Below are 18,926 nucleotides of genomic sequence, written 5' to 3'. Positions count from 1 at the left end.
GTTATTATTTATCACCACTTTGTTACTGACACTGTCAGTAACAATGTCCAGTGAATGGTCGATATCTTCATTATAAAGATGAACAATTGAAAGCTAAAAGTGAAAGAGGACTCTGCTCTCACAGTCTCTGTGTGTCATGTTCTTTTCTCCTGTGTAGGGCTTTTTTCATATTGTACTGCTTGACTCGGTTTTTTCATAGATAGTTCACATTTTTTTGTTCTGTTTTATGAATTAAATAAAGCTTGAAAATTGTCTTTGTTTATACACCTTCAGCACATTTGATACAAAGACCGCAGGGCCCACAGTGCCACTCTGTGGCGAAAGAGAAGAATTACACCAAGCTGGTGAAGCTTTCCATCCCTCTTGGCTCTCTTGGCTACGGTCCTCAATGGTGGCGCTTGGTTGCAATTGATTTTATACAGCAACAAGGAAAAAAATCCACATGTCATATTTATGAAAAATTACAGGTTCTCATTGTCATTCCAGGGAGGTTGTAAGAATGATCTGGAAAAAAAAATTTATTTTAATTTCATTGGAGGGAAAAATTACAGTTTTATGCATCATTTGTTTCAGTACAAGGTTATTAGAGTTAACTGGACTAAACTAAAACGATTTTAGTTAATCGTGATAAAAAATAAAAATGAGACTGATTCAGTAAAAGGGCTAGATGTTACAATCCCTGATAATTGTGGAATGGAAATGGAATTTTATTATTACAAAAGTAACAAATGAAATAAAATTCAGGAAGGAAGGTCTTTAGTTTTTGTTAATTTGGTGAAATTCAACATGGCAAACACAAACACATATTTATATTCTATTATTGTACCGTGCAGAACGTCTTAATTGTTCCAATCTAACAAATACTGCATGTATACTGAGACTGTAAAGTGCAACTTACATCATGATTTAAATATGGAATATCACAAATAAGACAGCGACACACTTTTATGTGTGAACAAGGTTTTAAGTTTTTATTGAATCTCAGGCAGAAACATACATGATAAACCTTTATTGCTCATGGCAACCTCATTGGACCATCATCATATCTAAGCCAACAATAAGAAACTGAATCAAGCATCACTTTAAATCGTCTTTGAAAACACACCAGCTTTTTTCTGTGTAGCTAAATTAGAAGGCAAACTGCAGTATTCACTGTGTGTCTGTGCGTATCGAGGGAAGGCGGTCTTTTTCTCACAAATCATTGTATAATGCGAAACCTGGTCTTATAATTCACTCTCGGCTCAACGCTGCTTATTCAAAAACACATTTTTTTTTATTCACACTGTTTTGTTATTATTCTTTCCCTTTTAAGTGATCCTGATGGTAATAGTATATATACTGTAAATTCTGGTTTTATGGCTGAAAGCTTAAGGTTTTTGGCTATTATATGAACAGCCAAGCAGTCATTCTTCATCAAAACAATAAAATAAAAAAAGAAAAACCCTGCAAACATGTAAATTAAACTTCCTGAAAGCATACATATTTATTTATATATATATATATATATATTTCTTTTTATTACTAATAATATTAACGGCTATATAGACATGAAAACACAGTCAAACTCAGGTGTTATTGCCATATTATTTTTTGCATGATAACAAAGAGGATAAAAGGAGACCGAGATGATGGGAGCACATATTCACACGACTAACTCTTACAGACAAATGGCATGCAGGACGTGAAGAGACACAGAATGTGAGAATGGAAACATTTTAAACACTATACTACATGAAGGGCATTGTGGGAGTGTGTGGGGAAAGTAGACGACAGGTTTTACAGAGATTTTAACATTGTGTGCAAAAGGTTTCACATTAATTTTAGACAAGGCTGAACATAAAACGAGCTTTAGGAGCACACAAGAGTAGTCTTTAAAGTTCCTTTTTAAAATATGGCTTATCAAGTTATTACTTTTTTTCTTTTAAAGACAGACATACAGAATAATATTTTTAATATATAATATTTTTGATTGTTTTTTTGCCCACATGGAGGGTTGTTATGCACTGCCTTATTTATGTACAAACTGAATGAATATGGTGTACAAGGGTATTATTTTCCAGTGGTGCAAGAAAGCTTTTGCATCCCTTGCAGGGGACAGAAAAGGGAGTTTAAAACTTCTCAGACTAGAAGGATAAACCGTCTAAGATTTGTCTTTGCCCTCTGCTTGCTGTTAGCTTTCTAACATAACTAACGTTCACATGGCCGGTAAGCCAGCCTAGCTTAGTCCAATGGCTGCAGTTCACACTGTTGGTGCATTTCTTCATCACAAAACCTTGACTTGCCAAACAACATAACACCTTGCCAAAATGTAACTTCATGTTATTTGTTTAGATGTGTTTGAAAAATGAGAAAAACTAAATTAAAGTAACTGTAGCCTGTGAACTAAGCTAGATAGTGTTAGCTAGCTACCTAGCTTACTTCTTGAGCATGTCTTGCAGTGGGCCTGGCAGGTATTTCATCACTGTGTCCATGATGCTTTCTTCCTCCTCCTCATCACCACAGCCAGCTGGCACAGCCTTCTTAGGTCTAGTCAAGCTGCCCGCTGCAGACTCTTCTTGGGCAGCTGCTGCCTCAGCCTCGGCCTCTTCACGCTTTTTCAAGCCATACTAGAGTTGAAACAGAAACACAAGTTTGCTGATAAGAGCTCAGACAAAAAATACATTGCAAATTTGTATTTGACAAAAGCACACAAAGAAAAAAAAAGCATCCATTTAAAAAAAAAAACATGTTTCAATCAAAACATCATGGAAAAAGAAGTATTATTGCGCTGTCAGCCAGCTTTTTAAAGAGTGAGTGCTTCTTGTGAATCACATTTTTATAGACGCCTACACACTACATTTGTAAGATGCCATTTCTGGTTGACAAATGTCAGTCAAGTAATTTGGTAATCATAAAATAAAGCAGCTATGCATGTGACACTGCTAGCTTTGCCATGCTCCAGCAAGGACATGGACATAGTGTGGGCATTTTTCACACAATCTGGCACAAAGGAATGAAGCTGTGGAGGAAACTGACAGTATCCTTTTGGTGACAAGCACTTTAGGAGCTGTTCCTCACTCTTTGTTTTCCTCCAGGAGAACTTAAGAAGTATAGACGAGGTGACGAACCAAGGGAGGAGTGCTGCTTTTCAACCCGCTGATTCACAGTGGGCTATTCCCTTCAGACCTGTCCCACCCACAGACTGCCTGCCTTTCACACTGCAGTGAAGTGGTTACACTGCAGCCACTGCAGTTTCAGCGTCTCTACAGCCCTGACTAGTTTGTATAAAAGAAATACAGTGTGTAATCATGGAACAAAGACAAACGTCCAAATAATGGCCTAATAATGTATATGTAGCTTCAATTGTATCCTGGCTACCATTACTTTCTCTAAATCAATCTAATCTCATCTCATTTTTCAACAGCTTTTTACTTCTCTACAGCTCCTTCCTGATCTACTGATCTATTTCATGGGTACGAGAGCTTTAAAAATAGCACAAAGCAAGCACAACAATGTCACGGTAGTCTATTTTAAACAAGTTTTTAATATATATATAAATAAACAGTTGTGCTGTCAAGCCACCAAGATGAGAAGCCTTTAGAAGGTACGTGAAAAACAAAAGAGAGAATGGCTTCTAAAAATCCAAGTTTTTTGCCCATATGCATCTCTCGCGCAGTAAGCAGTGCTCATTGTATGACATTATTTAATTCTACATTAATTGTTTCTTTATTGTCTTTGTTTTGGTGGTTGTTTTCCTTACAAGACTGACTGACTTACTATAGTTCTGTTTGTTGGGTTGAAAACTGTAAATTTTACTTTATGACTACCTTAGCTAGCCACAGAGCAAAATCCATTTTTTTCATTATACCTTATCTCTGATGCCTTGTCTCATCGATTCCCTCTCAGCCTCCATCTTGGCATATTTGTCCTTCCTCTCCTCCTCCTGCTGCCTCAGTGCCTCCTGTCTCTCCTCCTCTTTTTTCGCTGCATCAGGGTCCTCTTCCTTTTCCTCCCCACCAAGCATTTTGCCAACATCAGGAGGGCCTCCTGAGAGACACGAAACAAAAAAGAAACACATTAGACACAACAACTGCTCCAGCAGGCTTTCAAGATTGAGCTGTCAAATTAGTTTGCGAGCCACGAGATGACAAGCAGATAAACTGACTGAATGAAATAGAGGCAGATGTATTTCACAAACACAGGTACAACCTTCAGCATTTCACCTTAGAGCTATTATTATCTGCCAGTATCCAATGCTATTTGACATCAAATGCAAAAACATTTCCGTTTTTGGTCTTTTGTTGGCCCTTTTCACTCACTATTTGATTTTCTTAAACAGATACTGTCTGAGCAGTTATTAATGGCACCTCTAATATGTTTACAAGCTGATTTCAAAGATTGTTTTAGCACAGCTCCTTTGCTGCCTGAGTTAGTTACAAGCATGGTTTAAATTAAAATGTGGTACTTCCAGCTACACCACAAAAGCAAGGGCTTACCTTTTCTCATGATTAGCTTTGGACACCACAGTTCTTCTTATTAATCTAGCATGCCATCCACTTTGTTGAATGCAAACACTGCATTACAAGGGCACCCAATAAAAACAAGTACTCTACTGTAGTGTCTTCAGTTACCCACAACTGACTGAAATTATTCCTGATGTCTTTACTATTTGTATTTTTTTTAGTCCTGCACAGTTGCCGTGGAGCACCCATAATTTCGCTTTATTGTCATTGCTCTTTGTTGGCTCTCTGATTCTTCTATTCTAATTCCAACCAGATACTGTTTCACAGTCCATTTGGGGAACATGTGTTTATAGTTGGTGCCCTCACATGTCGTGTCACAATAAAATAGAGGGAAATGGATGTCTGCATTGACCATGATGTTCACCCTCTGCTGGTAACACTTGGTTATTAATTCAGAACTCACAGTGTGGCCCATTTTGCTTGATTTTGGGAAATGAAACCAAAACATATCAGGCAAAGCCTATTTAAAAGACCAGTGCAGATGATCTGGTCCCAACAATCATCTGACTCATACAAAACTGAGACACATTTTGATGAAATGGACAGCAAAGTATACCAAAAAAGGCAGCAAAATAGAACCTTATGCTGGACCCTATTTAATATTGCTGGAAAGGCATTTGCAAGTTCCTTGTAGATGAGATCATTAAAAGCCTTTTAAAAATTAAAAAAAAGCAAATATTGACGACTGGTGGCAATTAAAACATAGCTGAATTTGCCCTTTCCTTCTAAATTCCAGTCGTCCACAGAGCTCTGTGCTGAAAGCAATGGATTTTATATTAAACATGCTTCCCTGAAGTCATGTTATCATAAAACACTGGATACATGTTCACTATTATGCAGATGATACCCAGCTGTTATTATCTAAAAAGGCAGAAAAATGAATACTTCACGTGAATGGATGTCTTAAAGACACAAAGGTCTGGATGACCTATAACCTTTCACTTCTAAAATAAAACAAAGCTGGGATTATTGTTTTTGCCCCTAAAAATCTTGAATTGAATGTAATAAACTTCTCCTGATATACAAAGTTTTAAAAAAAAGTCAAACAACATAGAAACCTCATAGAATCACATTATTTAAACAGAGCATTTGGCTCCCACACAGCATGTTTGCTTGTGGTTCCTAGAGTTTTAAAAGTAAAACAGGAGGCAGAGTCTTAGGTTATCTGACCGCTCTCCTATGGAACCATCTCCCAGCTTGTATTTGGGAAACAGACACGCTCTCTACTCGTAAAAGCAGGATTACAATTTTTCTATTTTTCCTTTTGAAGAAGCACATAGTGAGGGCTACAGCAGGTGACGCTGACCTATCCCTTTGTTAATCTGCCTTATGCTGCTGGAAGATGACCCATGATGCACTGAAAATGACTTCCTTCAGCTAGTAAACGCCATGAAATGCAGTCTTTTCTCCCACAGTTTGTGTTTTGTCCTTGTGTCTCTATGCTCTCCTTTTTTTCCCTCTTCTCTTTCCCCTCATCCCATAACCTGTCCCTGATGAGTTTGGTTGTGCTGGGAATCTTCATGTTGAAAAGGAGTTCTTTTGTCCCACTGTTGCCGAGTGTTGCTGCCAGGTAAATGCCTGATGGTTGAGTCCTTACCTTGCAATATAAAGCACACTGAGTTAGTGCTATGTAAATATAACTGAACTGAATGGAATTCTGCATTAACTAAGTAGTTTAAATGTTAGTGACCCCAGTAATGGCTGCAGTCCTAATAAGTCTCAATGTGGAATTTGAGGAACATAGATGATATCAGATAGGCTATGGATCAAACGGTTTTTGCATAGCACACTGTTGATGTATACAGTTATTTGCCAGATGACACGGCAATACGCTGTTTCTGCAACAATCAGAAGCAAACAGGAAAAAAAGACGTACTCATGAGACTAACAGTATAATCAGTATGACACAGGATGAAAGAATGGTGACAGATTTCAGAGAGTACACAGTTCTGTATATTAATCTACAAGGCATAAGCCTTTGAATATGCTTTGCACAAATCTGCTTCCTGTGCCTGTCAGAGTTATACATCTAATAAAATAATACCTCCTGATTTCAGTACAGAAAATGTTGACTTCTGCAAACACGAACAATAGAAAACAGTAGAAACAGTCATCAAGCATCATGATATAAAAGATTAGGAGAAAAACCAGTGGTCTGAAGAATCTTGGCAAAGACGGGAGGAGATAAGTAGCGAAGAGGCGGAAAGAATAACTGGACAATAAGGAATCTAGGATATCAAGGCAGTCTACATTCGAACATTTTGACACAACAAGAAGGGAAGCAAGAAGAGTGTGATGAGAAGGAGAGAATCTGTCAAAAATAATCGTCCAATTTGTTGAAGTGTTCCAGTTAGTGGGATTATCCAACAGTTCATGTGAAGTTACAGTGTGACACAGAGAGAGGGAAAGTTGGAAAGGAAGCAATATGGAGAAAGTGCTCAATGAAGGAATAAGTTGTGTTAGAAAACAGTGAAGTAAACGAGAGAGTGAGGTTAGAACGAAGAGTGGGATTGAAAAGGTAAGAGGCGGGCAAGGACGTCGGACGAGAAAAATCAAGCAACCAAGGCACAAGACTGACTACTCCTTCAGTCTTCCCCTGGTGCTGTTAGTTTTTCTGATTCATCAGCATAATAAAAACAAACTGTAGCAAAATGTAGAGAGAGATAAAAGACATCTAAGGCAGAAGACGAGAAAAGATGAGTTGGCAATGGGCGAGCACAAGGGTGCTGAAGGACAGAAAACGAAAAACACATTTTTGTGTTGGGTAATTAACAAAACACAAATGACACCAGTTTTTCTGCTCACATCTCAAAATAAATTGCATCAAATATTCAAACAGAATTTAGCATAAAAAAAAGCAACCTGAGTAGTCACAAAACACAAGTTTTAAAGGATGCCTGTATTTCCATAAGCAAAAAAGGTTATCTGGGCTTTGTTAGAACAGACTAATAGTAAAACTGCGGGACAACACTCGTAACATTGAATCATTACAGCTTGTATGGAGAAGTAGGCTTATTTGCCCTCTTAGTTAACCCCCAAATTATAAAATTTTTTTTGCAAAAATTCTAATTGTAATAAAGGCCCTACAGCTCATTTGATCTATAACCTCAATAAAAATACATTTAAAAAGTCACATTTTTTATTTTAAGTCACATTTAATACAACAGATTATACACATTATAGCACATATAATTTACAACTTATAGTCCTAAAATGGAAATAGGGTACGATTTAGCACAGAACTACTTTAACTGACAAGATGCTAACTTAAGCGTATTGAGTGTCCTCATTTTCTTAGTCAGATCCACTTCTCACTCGTGATTTAACTAAACAGGATGGTGACGGTAAAAAAGCTCACAATAAGGCTTCAAAACAGGACCTCAGCTAAAGGGCCGTGGCTACACTTAAGTATGCTGAAAGATCGCCTAGAAGAACACAATATCAAAATCTAAAGCTCTCCAGACACAATGAGGAAGAGGGCGATTGAAAGACATCAGTCTTAGAAATGTTACAAGGCTATTTCTAAGGCTCTGGGGCTCCACAGCTTCTCAGAGACTTTATTACAAAGGAAGAAGACTTAAAACAACAGTAAGACTCTGACAGCTCAAGTTGCAAACACATACTGTGCCAGTGCTTATGTAAAAAAGTACACTCAACGGAATAAGCTCCAACTCGTGCATGAAATGGAACACATTAATGTTCTAATGTTAAAAAAACATAAAAATAAAATCTATAACAGGGAGGAAAAGTTTTCTAACCCTGGAGCTACACCACCTACGGCTGGTTTCACCCGCTTATACTTTGCTAGGCTTGCAAAAATAAGGGATTGACAACTGGAGAACTAGTAATAGCTCTAGCCCAGGGGCTAGGAAAGAAGACTGTAATCTCAAGACAGTTTGAACAGGTGTTGTATGGGAAGTGTAGAGCAGCAAAGCTACAATTATTAACAAGCTCAGTGGTTCTCAGACCTTTTTCCCACCGCAGAGGCTGAAAAAGTTCATACTCCAAATTCCTTCAGTTCTATCATTCAATGAGAATAAAAACAATCCAAACTGAATTTCTTCTATTTCTTTTTCCATCAATACAAATTATGTTCATGCAAGTTAGTTTCACTCCATATCTGTGTTCCCTGCTTATCCACACCCAACCAGCAGTGAGTTTATTCTCAACCAAGATTTTAAGCATTGCAATAGCAGCACTTTTTTCAGCATTTAAAGCAATTTATCAACAGCATTAATGAGCCACTTGTATTAAACTGAAAAGGACAGAGAAAGTCAGAATCTCTTTATTAAAGAGAATAAATTCAGAGGGAAGGAAAGAAATACAAGGTAAAGTGAGGTATTAGCTGCATCAGCATTGGATGAGCAGCACATAGAAGCCAACACAGCAACATCTGGCATGCTATACTTGCTCCTTTCAAGTCTGCATCTGTATCAGACAGTGAAAGAGAGGCAGGTTACAGCTAAAGTCCTTAGTTGTCAACATATATGGTCAAACATGAGGTTTTGCATGGTTATGCAATTTCTTTTTATATGTCTTTGAATGCAAGTGATAAATGTGCACACATGTTCACACGATGATAAACATTGTATTGCTTTCATATGTGCTGAGAAAAGGTGCCATTTAAATGTTAAATGGACTAGCAGTTATAGATATATAGTACTTTTATCTAACATTCACACACACACTCAAATGGATGCATTGGTGGTAACTCGAGGTTCCGTATCTTTCCCAAGGATGCTTCACCACATAGATTGGAGGAACTAGGGATCAACCGACCTTCCAATTAGTAGAGAACCTGCTGTATTAAGTTAAAATTTTTTGAATGTTACCAGCCCAGACAATGATTACTAATAAACACCACTATTCTTTGACCACTGGTTTAGTCAGGAAAAAGGCACTGCACTATGCGAAACTATGGAAACTGAAATAAATGTTTACATGAATCGATACTGTCAGTGTCAGAAAATCCCAGATAAACATGGACTTCAAGATCAGCTTATGGCCCAGATCTGGAATATTTCCAGCAGAAGCTGTGTAAACAATGCCGCTGAATCCCGTCAGTAATGCAATGACTCACAACTAGCTGAGCCTCACTGTCAAATAATTCCCTAGGAAAACACGGTGAAAAGGGCCCTCAGCTCTTATTTTAACAACACTAAATCAAACCAAAATAAACTTGGTCTGGTTTCACAAAATCCTATTTGTGCATTCAGATCATATTTGTTCAAATAGAATAAAGGACGATAGCTTTAAAACTGAACAATGAGTCTGGCTGTTGTTTTGTAAGCCATTTGCCACAGATACATTAACGCCCTTTTAAACCAAAGTAAATTTATTTAGCTTGCTCTTATCACAAAGCTGTGGTGAGCTATGTTTTTCAATTAAAATCAGTAATATCAGCCACTTTATCCATAACAGACATAGACATGCCCTGCTGTGCCACTGGATATTGTAGATAATCTTGCTACTGACCACATCGAAAATACAATTCCAAGATAATCCAAGTACAACATTTTAAGTCATTTCCTGTATCACCTCTCTTTTTAATTAATATACTATGATTTCTTTCCTCCATGTTTGGGCATTTCCTGCTTAATAAGAAGTGTCATTTCTTTAATCCCTTCCTTCTGAAAGTTCTTCAGTAAATCTTTGTTAAATCCAAAGTCTTGAGGGAAAGTGGCAAAGAAGACTAACCTTAGCTAACTCTCACAGAGTTTCAACTTTTGACAGAATCAGATAAACAGTACTTATCTCTCTTTTCCCACTCAAAGTTCTCGGGCAAATCCCCTCTAAGCCCAGTGTGTGGCGAGAAAGTTCACAAGTGTGCTGTAAAGATTTCCAGCAAGTTTGGCCTTTGGGATATAAGTCATTGTCTCAATAACAGCTTTGTGAGACGGTGGAGGAGATGGTGGGGAGCATGTTAACTGTGATTTTGATTTTTTTTTTTTTGCCTACTAATTGGTAGCAGCTTTAATGCCAGCTTATATTCCTCTCCCAAAAGTGTCCCAAGGAAGCATCTCCACCCCATTACACCAACAGCAGCCTGACCGTTGCAGCTAAAGTGAAGATGGGGTGAGCAATCTTCAATTTTCTAATTTTGGTTAGCCCATGCAAACTCTACTCTCAGTTTCCTGTTTTTAGATGTCAGGACTGGCAGCCGGTGTCGTCTTGTTCACTGTTCAACATGTGTGTTCTCCTGCATTCCTTCGTTTTAAGGTGGTTATTTGAGTTATGTTGCCCTCCTATCAGTTTAAAGCAGTCTAACATCTCCTCTACCACTCACTGGATATTGTCTTCTTTTTCAGACCATTGTCTGTAAATCAGAGATGGTTGTGCTGGAAAATCCCAGCAGATCAGCAGTTTCTGAAATACACAGACTTTCATTATCGTTCTGTCAGTCTTCTTTTTATTCTGGTGCTTGATTTCAACTTTGGCAGGTCGTCTTGAAAATTTCCACAAGCCTGAACGTACTGAATTGCTGCCATGTGATTGGCTGATTAGATAGTTGCGTTAACAAGCAGTTGAGCTTATGAGCTGTCTTCTAAGCAAGACTTGAGATTCGTTCTGAAGGTACATGGCCATTTCAGCACAGGAAAAATGGTATTAGTAATAAAAATGCTGCAGCAGCATGTAACAATCGTCAGGCTATGAATTCGAAAAGTGATACTTTCTGTGAATTTGCCTTTCTCAGAACCCCTCCCCCGTCTCTCTCTTTCACTAATCATGCCTTATACGGTTGAATAATTTAGTTGTTGAATCTGGATGTACCAAACAGACATGCAGTCACGCACACCTTGCACTCTAGCAAAAGCTCAAGGTCACTTTTGCAAATGATTTGATTTCTTGGAGTTAACACAAGAAGAAAATGGGAAAATTATGTGTGGGTGCCAGCTGTAGACCTCCACACCAATCAAGTAATGACGGCCTCACTCCCTTTGCCAATCATATTAGAAGCTTGCTAAATGTGATTATCTCTACTTTGAGGCGATGGGGTGAGCAAGCAAAATCTCAAGGTGTCTCTTCTGTTCATTCCACCTCAAATAACACAGTTTTGTCAGACTTAACTAATGAAAATGTCTTATGATCGCATTTATGTGTTAGAGTAAATAACTAAATATTATTACAGCAGAGAAACGATGGGGTTTCATATTTTTACCAGGAAAAACTAGCATGTTCCCATTTTGTTTACAATATGTAGAACACTAATTTGCTGAAGCGGTAAATTCTTTGTAGTTTTTAGCCAACAGTTAGCAGTCTGTGTGTAAGCGTGTTTGATCATGGTAAAATGTGGTCTTGGAGTCTTTTACTGCAGCAGGAACTACCAGATATGTGGTGAAGAAATTATTACTGGGTGCTCATGGGTCAGACGATGGTATCTAGCCTTAATGGTTTCCAGACAACAGCAGAAATGAGCGATTCAGCTATGCTGGCATACTGATCTTTTAATTTAATGATGAAGGAACTGTGTGTATTTAATTATGAGACATTATTCATGTTATGGTCTCAGGTCTTTGACCAAGCATTTCAAGTTTGGGACTGAGTCTGATTTCTTAGCTCCAGCTTTTGGTTATAGTTTGATTTTCATTGTTTTCATTAGTCTATGGCCTTCTGGTTTTTCCATATAATTGTCATGCCTCAGTGTTTAGTTTCTTTGTTCTTGAAATCTTTTTTATTTGGTTTTATTTTTCAGTCTTACCTTGTTTATCCCCCCTGAGTTCTCTATGGGTTATTGTAAAAATTTTCACCACTATTGGCAATTTCCTGTTTGGTTACCTCCTGTGTTACTTTGAAAGTCATATGTTCCTTGCGCTTTTATTTATTTATTTTTTAACCTCCCCTTGCCTCTTTTCCCATTTTGAGTATATAGGCCCAGACTGTTCTTTTCTCCTTTGTGAGAGCATCTGTTTAACCTCCTCTGTGTTTCTAGTCAGTCTTACATTATGTTTTACCACCTGTTCATGGACTTTTGCCATTCATGGACTTTGATCTTCACCCAAACAAAGGTCAGCTTTCTGTTCATTGGTTTCACATGCAAGTCTCCATATCATTCACAACATCTGACAAATAAAACAAAATACTCAATATTAAGCATGCACTCTATTTAATTTCTAATTCCTGCCTTTTATTCTTTGGGTGTCATATTGATGATTATATCAATATGATTATATCAATATCAATAATTATTCCACTGTGCCGATTCAATTAGCTGTCTACTGTCGTACTGCAAAGTCCCCCTAAACAGATCTTTAAAGCTGGCCTTCAGGTGTACTTGAACTTCACACCTGTAAAGTTTCATGACTGTGTTTTGCACATTTGGTGCCACCAACAGACAAACACATAAACTCTAGTGTACACGCATTGCAAACTTCTGTGTAAAGACAATCTTCTTGGCACATCTAACCTTCCCATAGCTGAAGAAATTGTTGAACAAATGGAAAAAATATAAAACTTGCGTTAACGTGCGTTAAATGAGTAATTAAATGTGACTATTGACTAGACGATTGCACTTCTGACTTTTCTGCAGATGCAGCAGTCATGGTGTCACTGCTGTTGCCTGAGGCCTTCAGAGTTTGATTGAGCTCCAGACCTTGGGACTAAATGACTAGCGCATTTAACAGCTTCCCATTCTGTCAAACTAACTTCAACTTTTAGTTAGGAGTCAGGAGGTGCCAAGTCAGCACCCAAGCATTCAGAGGTTGAAGCAATCACTTAACAAGGAGACAAAAGTGGATCTGGAATTTTAAGATGCATTACTCTGTACCATAGCTCAGAACTAGCAACAGATCTTCACGGATGAATCATAATAATAAAATCTAATCTAACTGCATAATTTTTTGTTTCCATAATGGAGATTTTTAGGATGCTGTGGGCTTTTAAACTGTAGTCCAAGAAGCTCAAGGTACTGTATAATTTAATTTAATTTAATAATTTTTTTAAATGAGATAAACATGCCTAAACATACCTGTTCAAGTGGTTGTAAGCACCCCTCATCTGTATGTGCCCATCCGTGCATGCCATTTTACTCTGAGAAGTTCCTTAAGTTGGATTAAAATACTTGTTTCATCTCATTACATCTTGTTCTTTTCTTTGCATTTCTTTTGCTTCTCAGTAAGACGGAAATTTATAAAAACAAAAGAAGTTTCATTGTATTTTAAAATGTCTGCATCACCAAGCAGGTGCCTACAAATTTTTCAGTTACACTGTTTGTATATCCCATCTAGGAGCTTTCTGCAGCTTGCACACAGCAACAGTATAAAAATACGTTGGTAGGTTTTCATTTTTTTTTTTTTAGTTGTTGTGTGAGGAAAAATAATATGTCTGGGAGTCGCGTGACCAGCGGTGTCGATTGTGGCAAATGCAGCAAACTACCCAGCACTCTTCAAGCTTTGGATCTTAGTCCTGCTGAATCATCACAGTTAAACATCGCTCTGTTTTCTTTCAAGTATCTGTAACTAAAGAAGCCTTGGAGGATTACTTAATGCACTGGCAGCATCCTCTGTCACACAGACTCTCATCCGCACATCGCCAAACATACTCAGCAAAACACTCAGTGGCAGGATAGCAAATCCAAAAACAGGTAAAAAAAATCATCACTGGATGGAAACGAATGCTGTAGAAATGAAGAAATGCTGCTTGATTTATTCTGTTTTCTGTCTCTCAGCAAGCTACCTTTCTGCAGATTGTTTAAATTGTCTCATTAAGGTTGTCTGAATATTGACTTAAGGAGAAAAGAAATAGTCACAGGAATAAATGGAGGTCATATAAATGTTTCTGTCAGGAGTTTTTCAGTGTATACATGCTAGTGTGGATTTTAGAGGTCAACACTCCCGAGCCAGCTTTTCCAGCTCTTCTGAGGGAACACCAAAGCTTTTCCAAGCCAGAGCTTCTGGGTCTCCTTAAGGTTGCCCATGACTACACAACCTCTCGGAGACAACATTGTTGAGGAGTTCTAATCAGATCCCCAAGATACCTCAGCTAGATCCATTCTGGTAAATGGACTGGCTCTTATATAACACTGTTCTACTCAAAGCATTTTTAACTTCCAACATGGTGAATGGCCTGTATTTGTATCCTAAGGACCTCAAAGCGCTTTACACATCCAGTCATCCACACACTGGTGATGGCAAGCTTATAGCCACAGCCACCCTGGGGCGCACTGACAGAGGTGAGGCTGCCAGACACTGGCGCCACTGGGCCCTCTGACCACCACCAGTAGGCAACGGGTGAAGTGTCTTGCCCAAGGACACAACGACCGAGACTGTCCGAGCCGGGGCTCGAACCGACAACCTTCTGATTACAAGGCGAACTCCCAACTCTTGAGCCACGATCGCCCTTACTTGTAAGCATATTTCCCCAACAGCACCACAAGATGTTCCCTCTAGTCTAGTGCTATGGAGACCAGGCTTTTGTCGAAGTCTCCATTTTGACATCCAGGATATTTCTAGCCTGACAAGCTATGCCACATCCCATGCTAGGCAGGCTAGCCTAAATATGTGTTGGAGGTTTTACATTGACACCATTTCACATTACAGGTTGTGCATCCTGACCATTTAATAGGATATGTTTAAGCCTGTAAGTCATTGTTTGACAGCTCCACACATAGCAGGGGGGCCTCCGAGCAGTGTGTTGCTGCACAAGTTGACAATGTTGAAAAGGATGACAAAACTGAAATCAGGAACAGTGATATTTATGGCACGGTCAGCATTTTGATTGATACTTTCCCTGATATCTCATTAAGCACAGTGCTGCACAGATTAAATTTAGAACTGATGTTGGTGCTTGAGTCGGTACCTAAGTTACGCTCATGTCATAGAAATCCACCCAGTATTACTGAACATATTTCAGTCTCAATTAGACATCCACTGTAAGACATTGCTAATTAATAAAACATGTTATTCTGTTTCTTTTCTTTTTTTAATTTCATAGCTGTCACTGAAGCCTCGGGGAAATGCGAGAAGGGAAAGAGGGGTTTGACACATAACAAAGGTCACTGGTTGGAATGAAACCACAAGCACTGTATAGCTCAAACTGCTAAAGCACGGAGGAGACTCAATGATCCAACTTAATTAATTAAATAATATTTCACAAATATTGATTTACTGATTTTCAGGCTCTGAGCATCAGATTGATAGCTGAGCTCATTGATTAACTGGCTAACTGGCTTGCCTCCTTCATTAACCTTTCACCCCCCCTTAGGGAGCTTTAATGATGTTTTGCAGTGTCAATACTTTGTGGACATTTTCGTGGAAAGAGGTCACTGTGTCCAGACTGGAACTACAGCTTGTGTAACATACAAAGGCATTAACAGCAATGCATCCCAGAAGGAATAATTATTAAATATTAAATATGACACCCATCCTGATAATCGTCAAACTTTCTCTCTGCATCCTTACTCTCTCACCTTTCTCTCACATATACAACAAGGATCTGTTCACGCAGACAGGCCTTTGCATTCACTGTAATTTATCTTTTATAAGGTGCACACATCTATATAACACACTACCCCGCCCCTGCACTGGCAGTGTACACAGATAAACACCCACACTGTCAAATCTATTCCCAATGTCTGCAGGGGGAGTGCAGCCCAACCTATGCAGAGCAAAACTACATCCAGTGCAGTGCAGTTGATTTAAGAATTCACAGCACAGCTGCACAGCACAGGAGCTATGCAGAACAAGGCAGCGCTTGCATCCTTTGCATCCCAATGAGGAGTTGGGGCTATGCTTTAACTCCAGCTGTAACTGCCTAACATCTCTGTAACCTGGACAACAGCTCAACATCATGCACGACTGACCAGGTATGAGTGAAACCGCTGCATTGTAGCTACTGGTACCACTTTCCTGCCCTTCACCTTGAAGCTATAGCTGACGAGAAGGATGAATTACAGAGCTATAATGAGGATTAATTAGGGGGCAAATAATAGCTGAGATAATATTCTAAGGGATAATACCTGAAGGCTTTAAAGGACAAAAGTCAGCATTAATTCTTGGCAAAACCGCCCTTCTCTATCTCTCTTGCCTCAAAAGGTGCCACTGGTTGGACTTGAAAAGCCGAGTCTGCTTGGGTATTAAAACCATGTGAAAACCTCATGCATTAAAATCAACCTACAGTAAGGCTGCCTCCATCCTCAGAAGGTGACATTTTGGAGATACGCGGCTTTTTCACTTGACAGACGTATTATTGGTATATGACTAGATCTATCACTGCTGCTGCCGCCGTCCTATTTCATCTGCAGCGGTCCTTAACCTGGTTCCAGACTGATATGCTGGCCATAAAGACAAGGTTAAAACACTCAGCAGTTCTTGACAATAATGAAGCACTGGCCAACAGAATGCATTTATTGAAACAAGTTATGTTGCAGCCTTGGAGGTTTTAAAAAACAGTTGGCATAAAACAAAGAGGAAATATGATGCTATAGAGAGTAGTTTGATGTTGGATGCAGTCCAGTGTCTCCATAACTATGAGGCCAGTACCAGTATACTGCTGCTACTGCCGCCAAGCATCCTGTTAAATCCTTTACGCTGCAGTGCTGTTAAATCAACCTCACGCCGGGCAGTCTACTCACCTCCCAGCGCAGCTTTCATTACAAAATTCATGATGAAGCAGTTCTGTGTTCTCCTCCTTCAGTGGTCGCGTTACAGGGACAGACCTGCAGCCAGGGAGACAGAATACACAAGCTGTGACTGTAGGAACACCACTGTTTCACTCCAGTGATTCTTACACAAGTTTGATGGGATGGGTTTGGGGTGGGGGTAGAAATGACGAGGCACAATGCGGACACAACACGATGTTCAGACGGAGATCCCTGTTTGGTAAAGGAGTCACTCTAAAGAGAATATCTTCATATTTAGTAGCTCTCTGGAATTTTATTTCCATTAGCTGCGCTAAAAATGTACAGAAACCATCTCAAAATGTGAATAAAACAGGGAATAGTTAAACTTCGAGCGGTTAAAACATCGTTACCCTTCAGGATAACACTGTGTCCTGAGTTTGGTTGAGGCACCTGTGCCCTCAATTTACAACTGCGCTCTGTCTTGCGCATTTTATGCTGACAGTGCTGGACTGCCTGCGATTTGTCTTCACGGAGATAACTCCCAGAAGCAAAGGGAAACAAACACGGGGTCAAAGATGAGCAAACCTAGGCACAATTTGTGTCACTGCATGGGTCTTAGAAAGATTGACCACACTGCTTTTAATATGCATTCTGCTGATTTCTTATAGTACGTCTGATTCTTTTGTGTGAGTATATTGGTAACTGTGGCGTTTTCCTGCATGTCTTATTCCTATAATAATCATTTACATTGGATTTGTAGGTATTCAGAACAAATCAGCAGTTCATTTAAAACTTTAAAAAGAAAAAAGCTATGATTCTCTACGCTGCTGCTAAGGGGCTCACAAGTGGATACTTTGTAGTCATTTCAAAAGATTATAATGTCCCAAAGACATTTCTACAGCATTCAAAGCCTGAGTTAAGTCCCTTTTTAGGACATAACAACCATGTAAAGTTCTGCAGCATTCGCACCATCCCACTGACATTGCAATACACACTATAGCAGAATTTTAAAAAAATCCACTTGAGAACTTGCTGCACGGTTGCGGCATCGCTCTTTCGTCAGCGATTTTATGCTCAGATGCTCAAATCATTTCCTGGATTCCTTCCTCTTCATCGGTCTCCTTAGCTGCACCTTTTTTCCTTCCCCCCATATGAACCCTCGCAGTTAACACTGTATTATTATCTGCAGCATGTCGCCACAGTTCGTGCACAGAATGTACTATCTACTCTACAAGCTTAGAGCGATGCATCCCCTACTCTTTTCAGGGGACACAACTTACACACATGCCAGTGTTTTTGTTTCTTTGTTATTTTTTGTTGTTGTTTTTCAGTGGACGGAAGCATCGGCATCTTGTACCAAGTGCCCGGACCAATCACGCACCCTGTCCCGTACAGTGAAGCCACACGTCAACATCCCAGTGGTTGCTCGGGACATCCTTTACCTTGTTTTTGATCCTCGTCCAAGTCCCTTCTAAAAGCTTCGTCGCGGTGTTAAAATCTTCTCTCCTTCAAAGGGAAGGCGCAAAATACAAGCCGTGTGTCTTAAAGGCTGGCTTGTGTCTTTCTCCGTGTCTCACCGCTCACGCTCTCAGTTTGCGGACATGCCGGGCTGCAGCGGTGGAGGAGGAAAGACTATTCCTGCAGGACGAGGGAAGAACATGCAGAGGGAGAGGGAGGGGGAGGGGGCAGGAGGGATGCTCATGAATCTAATCCGGGCTAACTGGAGGGTCTATCTAGTTTCCAAACTCCATTTCTTTTTCATTATAACAACGTTAAAAACTAACAGTAACAGTAAGTAACAAGAGCGCCTTAATTACCCGGTGCAACGTGCAAGAAGTAAGCTATAACAGCGTTGGTTCGTTACCTCA

General features: G+C 39.3%; 1 protein-coding gene across 1 annotated transcript; it reads right to left on the bottom strand.

Annotated features, from left to right (window-relative positions):
* Positions 1-931: 931 nt before the first annotated feature.
* cplx2a (complexin 2a) lies at positions 932-18,695 on the bottom strand. The gene is made up of 4 exons (XM_080879833.1): positions 18,501-18,695; positions 17,071-17,154; positions 3,848-4,026; positions 932-2,606 (listed from the first exon to the last, which is right to left on the bottom strand). Exons 2-4 carry the CDS (start codon positions 17,099-17,101, stop codon positions 2,415-2,417), a joined length of 402 nt encoding a protein of 133 aa, XP_080735959.1. The 5' UTR covers positions 17,102-17,154; positions 18,501-18,695; the 3' UTR covers positions 932-2,414.
* Between the last annotated feature and the right edge of the window lie 231 nt (positions 18,696-18,926).

This window comes from Rhamphochromis sp. 'chilingali', assembly GCF_963969265.1.
Source record: "Rhamphochromis sp. 'chilingali' genome assembly, chromosome: 4".
Classification (NCBI taxonomy): domain Eukaryota; kingdom Metazoa; phylum Chordata; class Actinopteri; order Cichliformes; family Cichlidae; genus Rhamphochromis; species Rhamphochromis sp. 'chilingali'.
Note: the sequence above shows the minus strand (reverse complement) of the source record. Positions and strands in the feature narration are given on the sequence as shown.

Bases quoted from the DNA above. Each gene is read 5' to 3' on its own strand.
- cplx2a (XM_080879833.1), bottom strand. From the start codon at position 17,101: ATGAATTTTGTAATGAAAGCTGCGCTGGGAG. The intron at 4,027-17,070 runs GTGAGTAGACTG...CGTGTCTCTCAG, and splicing joins AATGAAAGCTGCGCTGGGAG to GAGGCCCTCCTGATGTTGGC. The intron at 2,607-3,847 runs GTATAATGAAAA...TTTCAACTCTAG, and splicing joins GACAAGGCATCAGAGATAAG to TATGGCTTGAAAAAGCGTGA.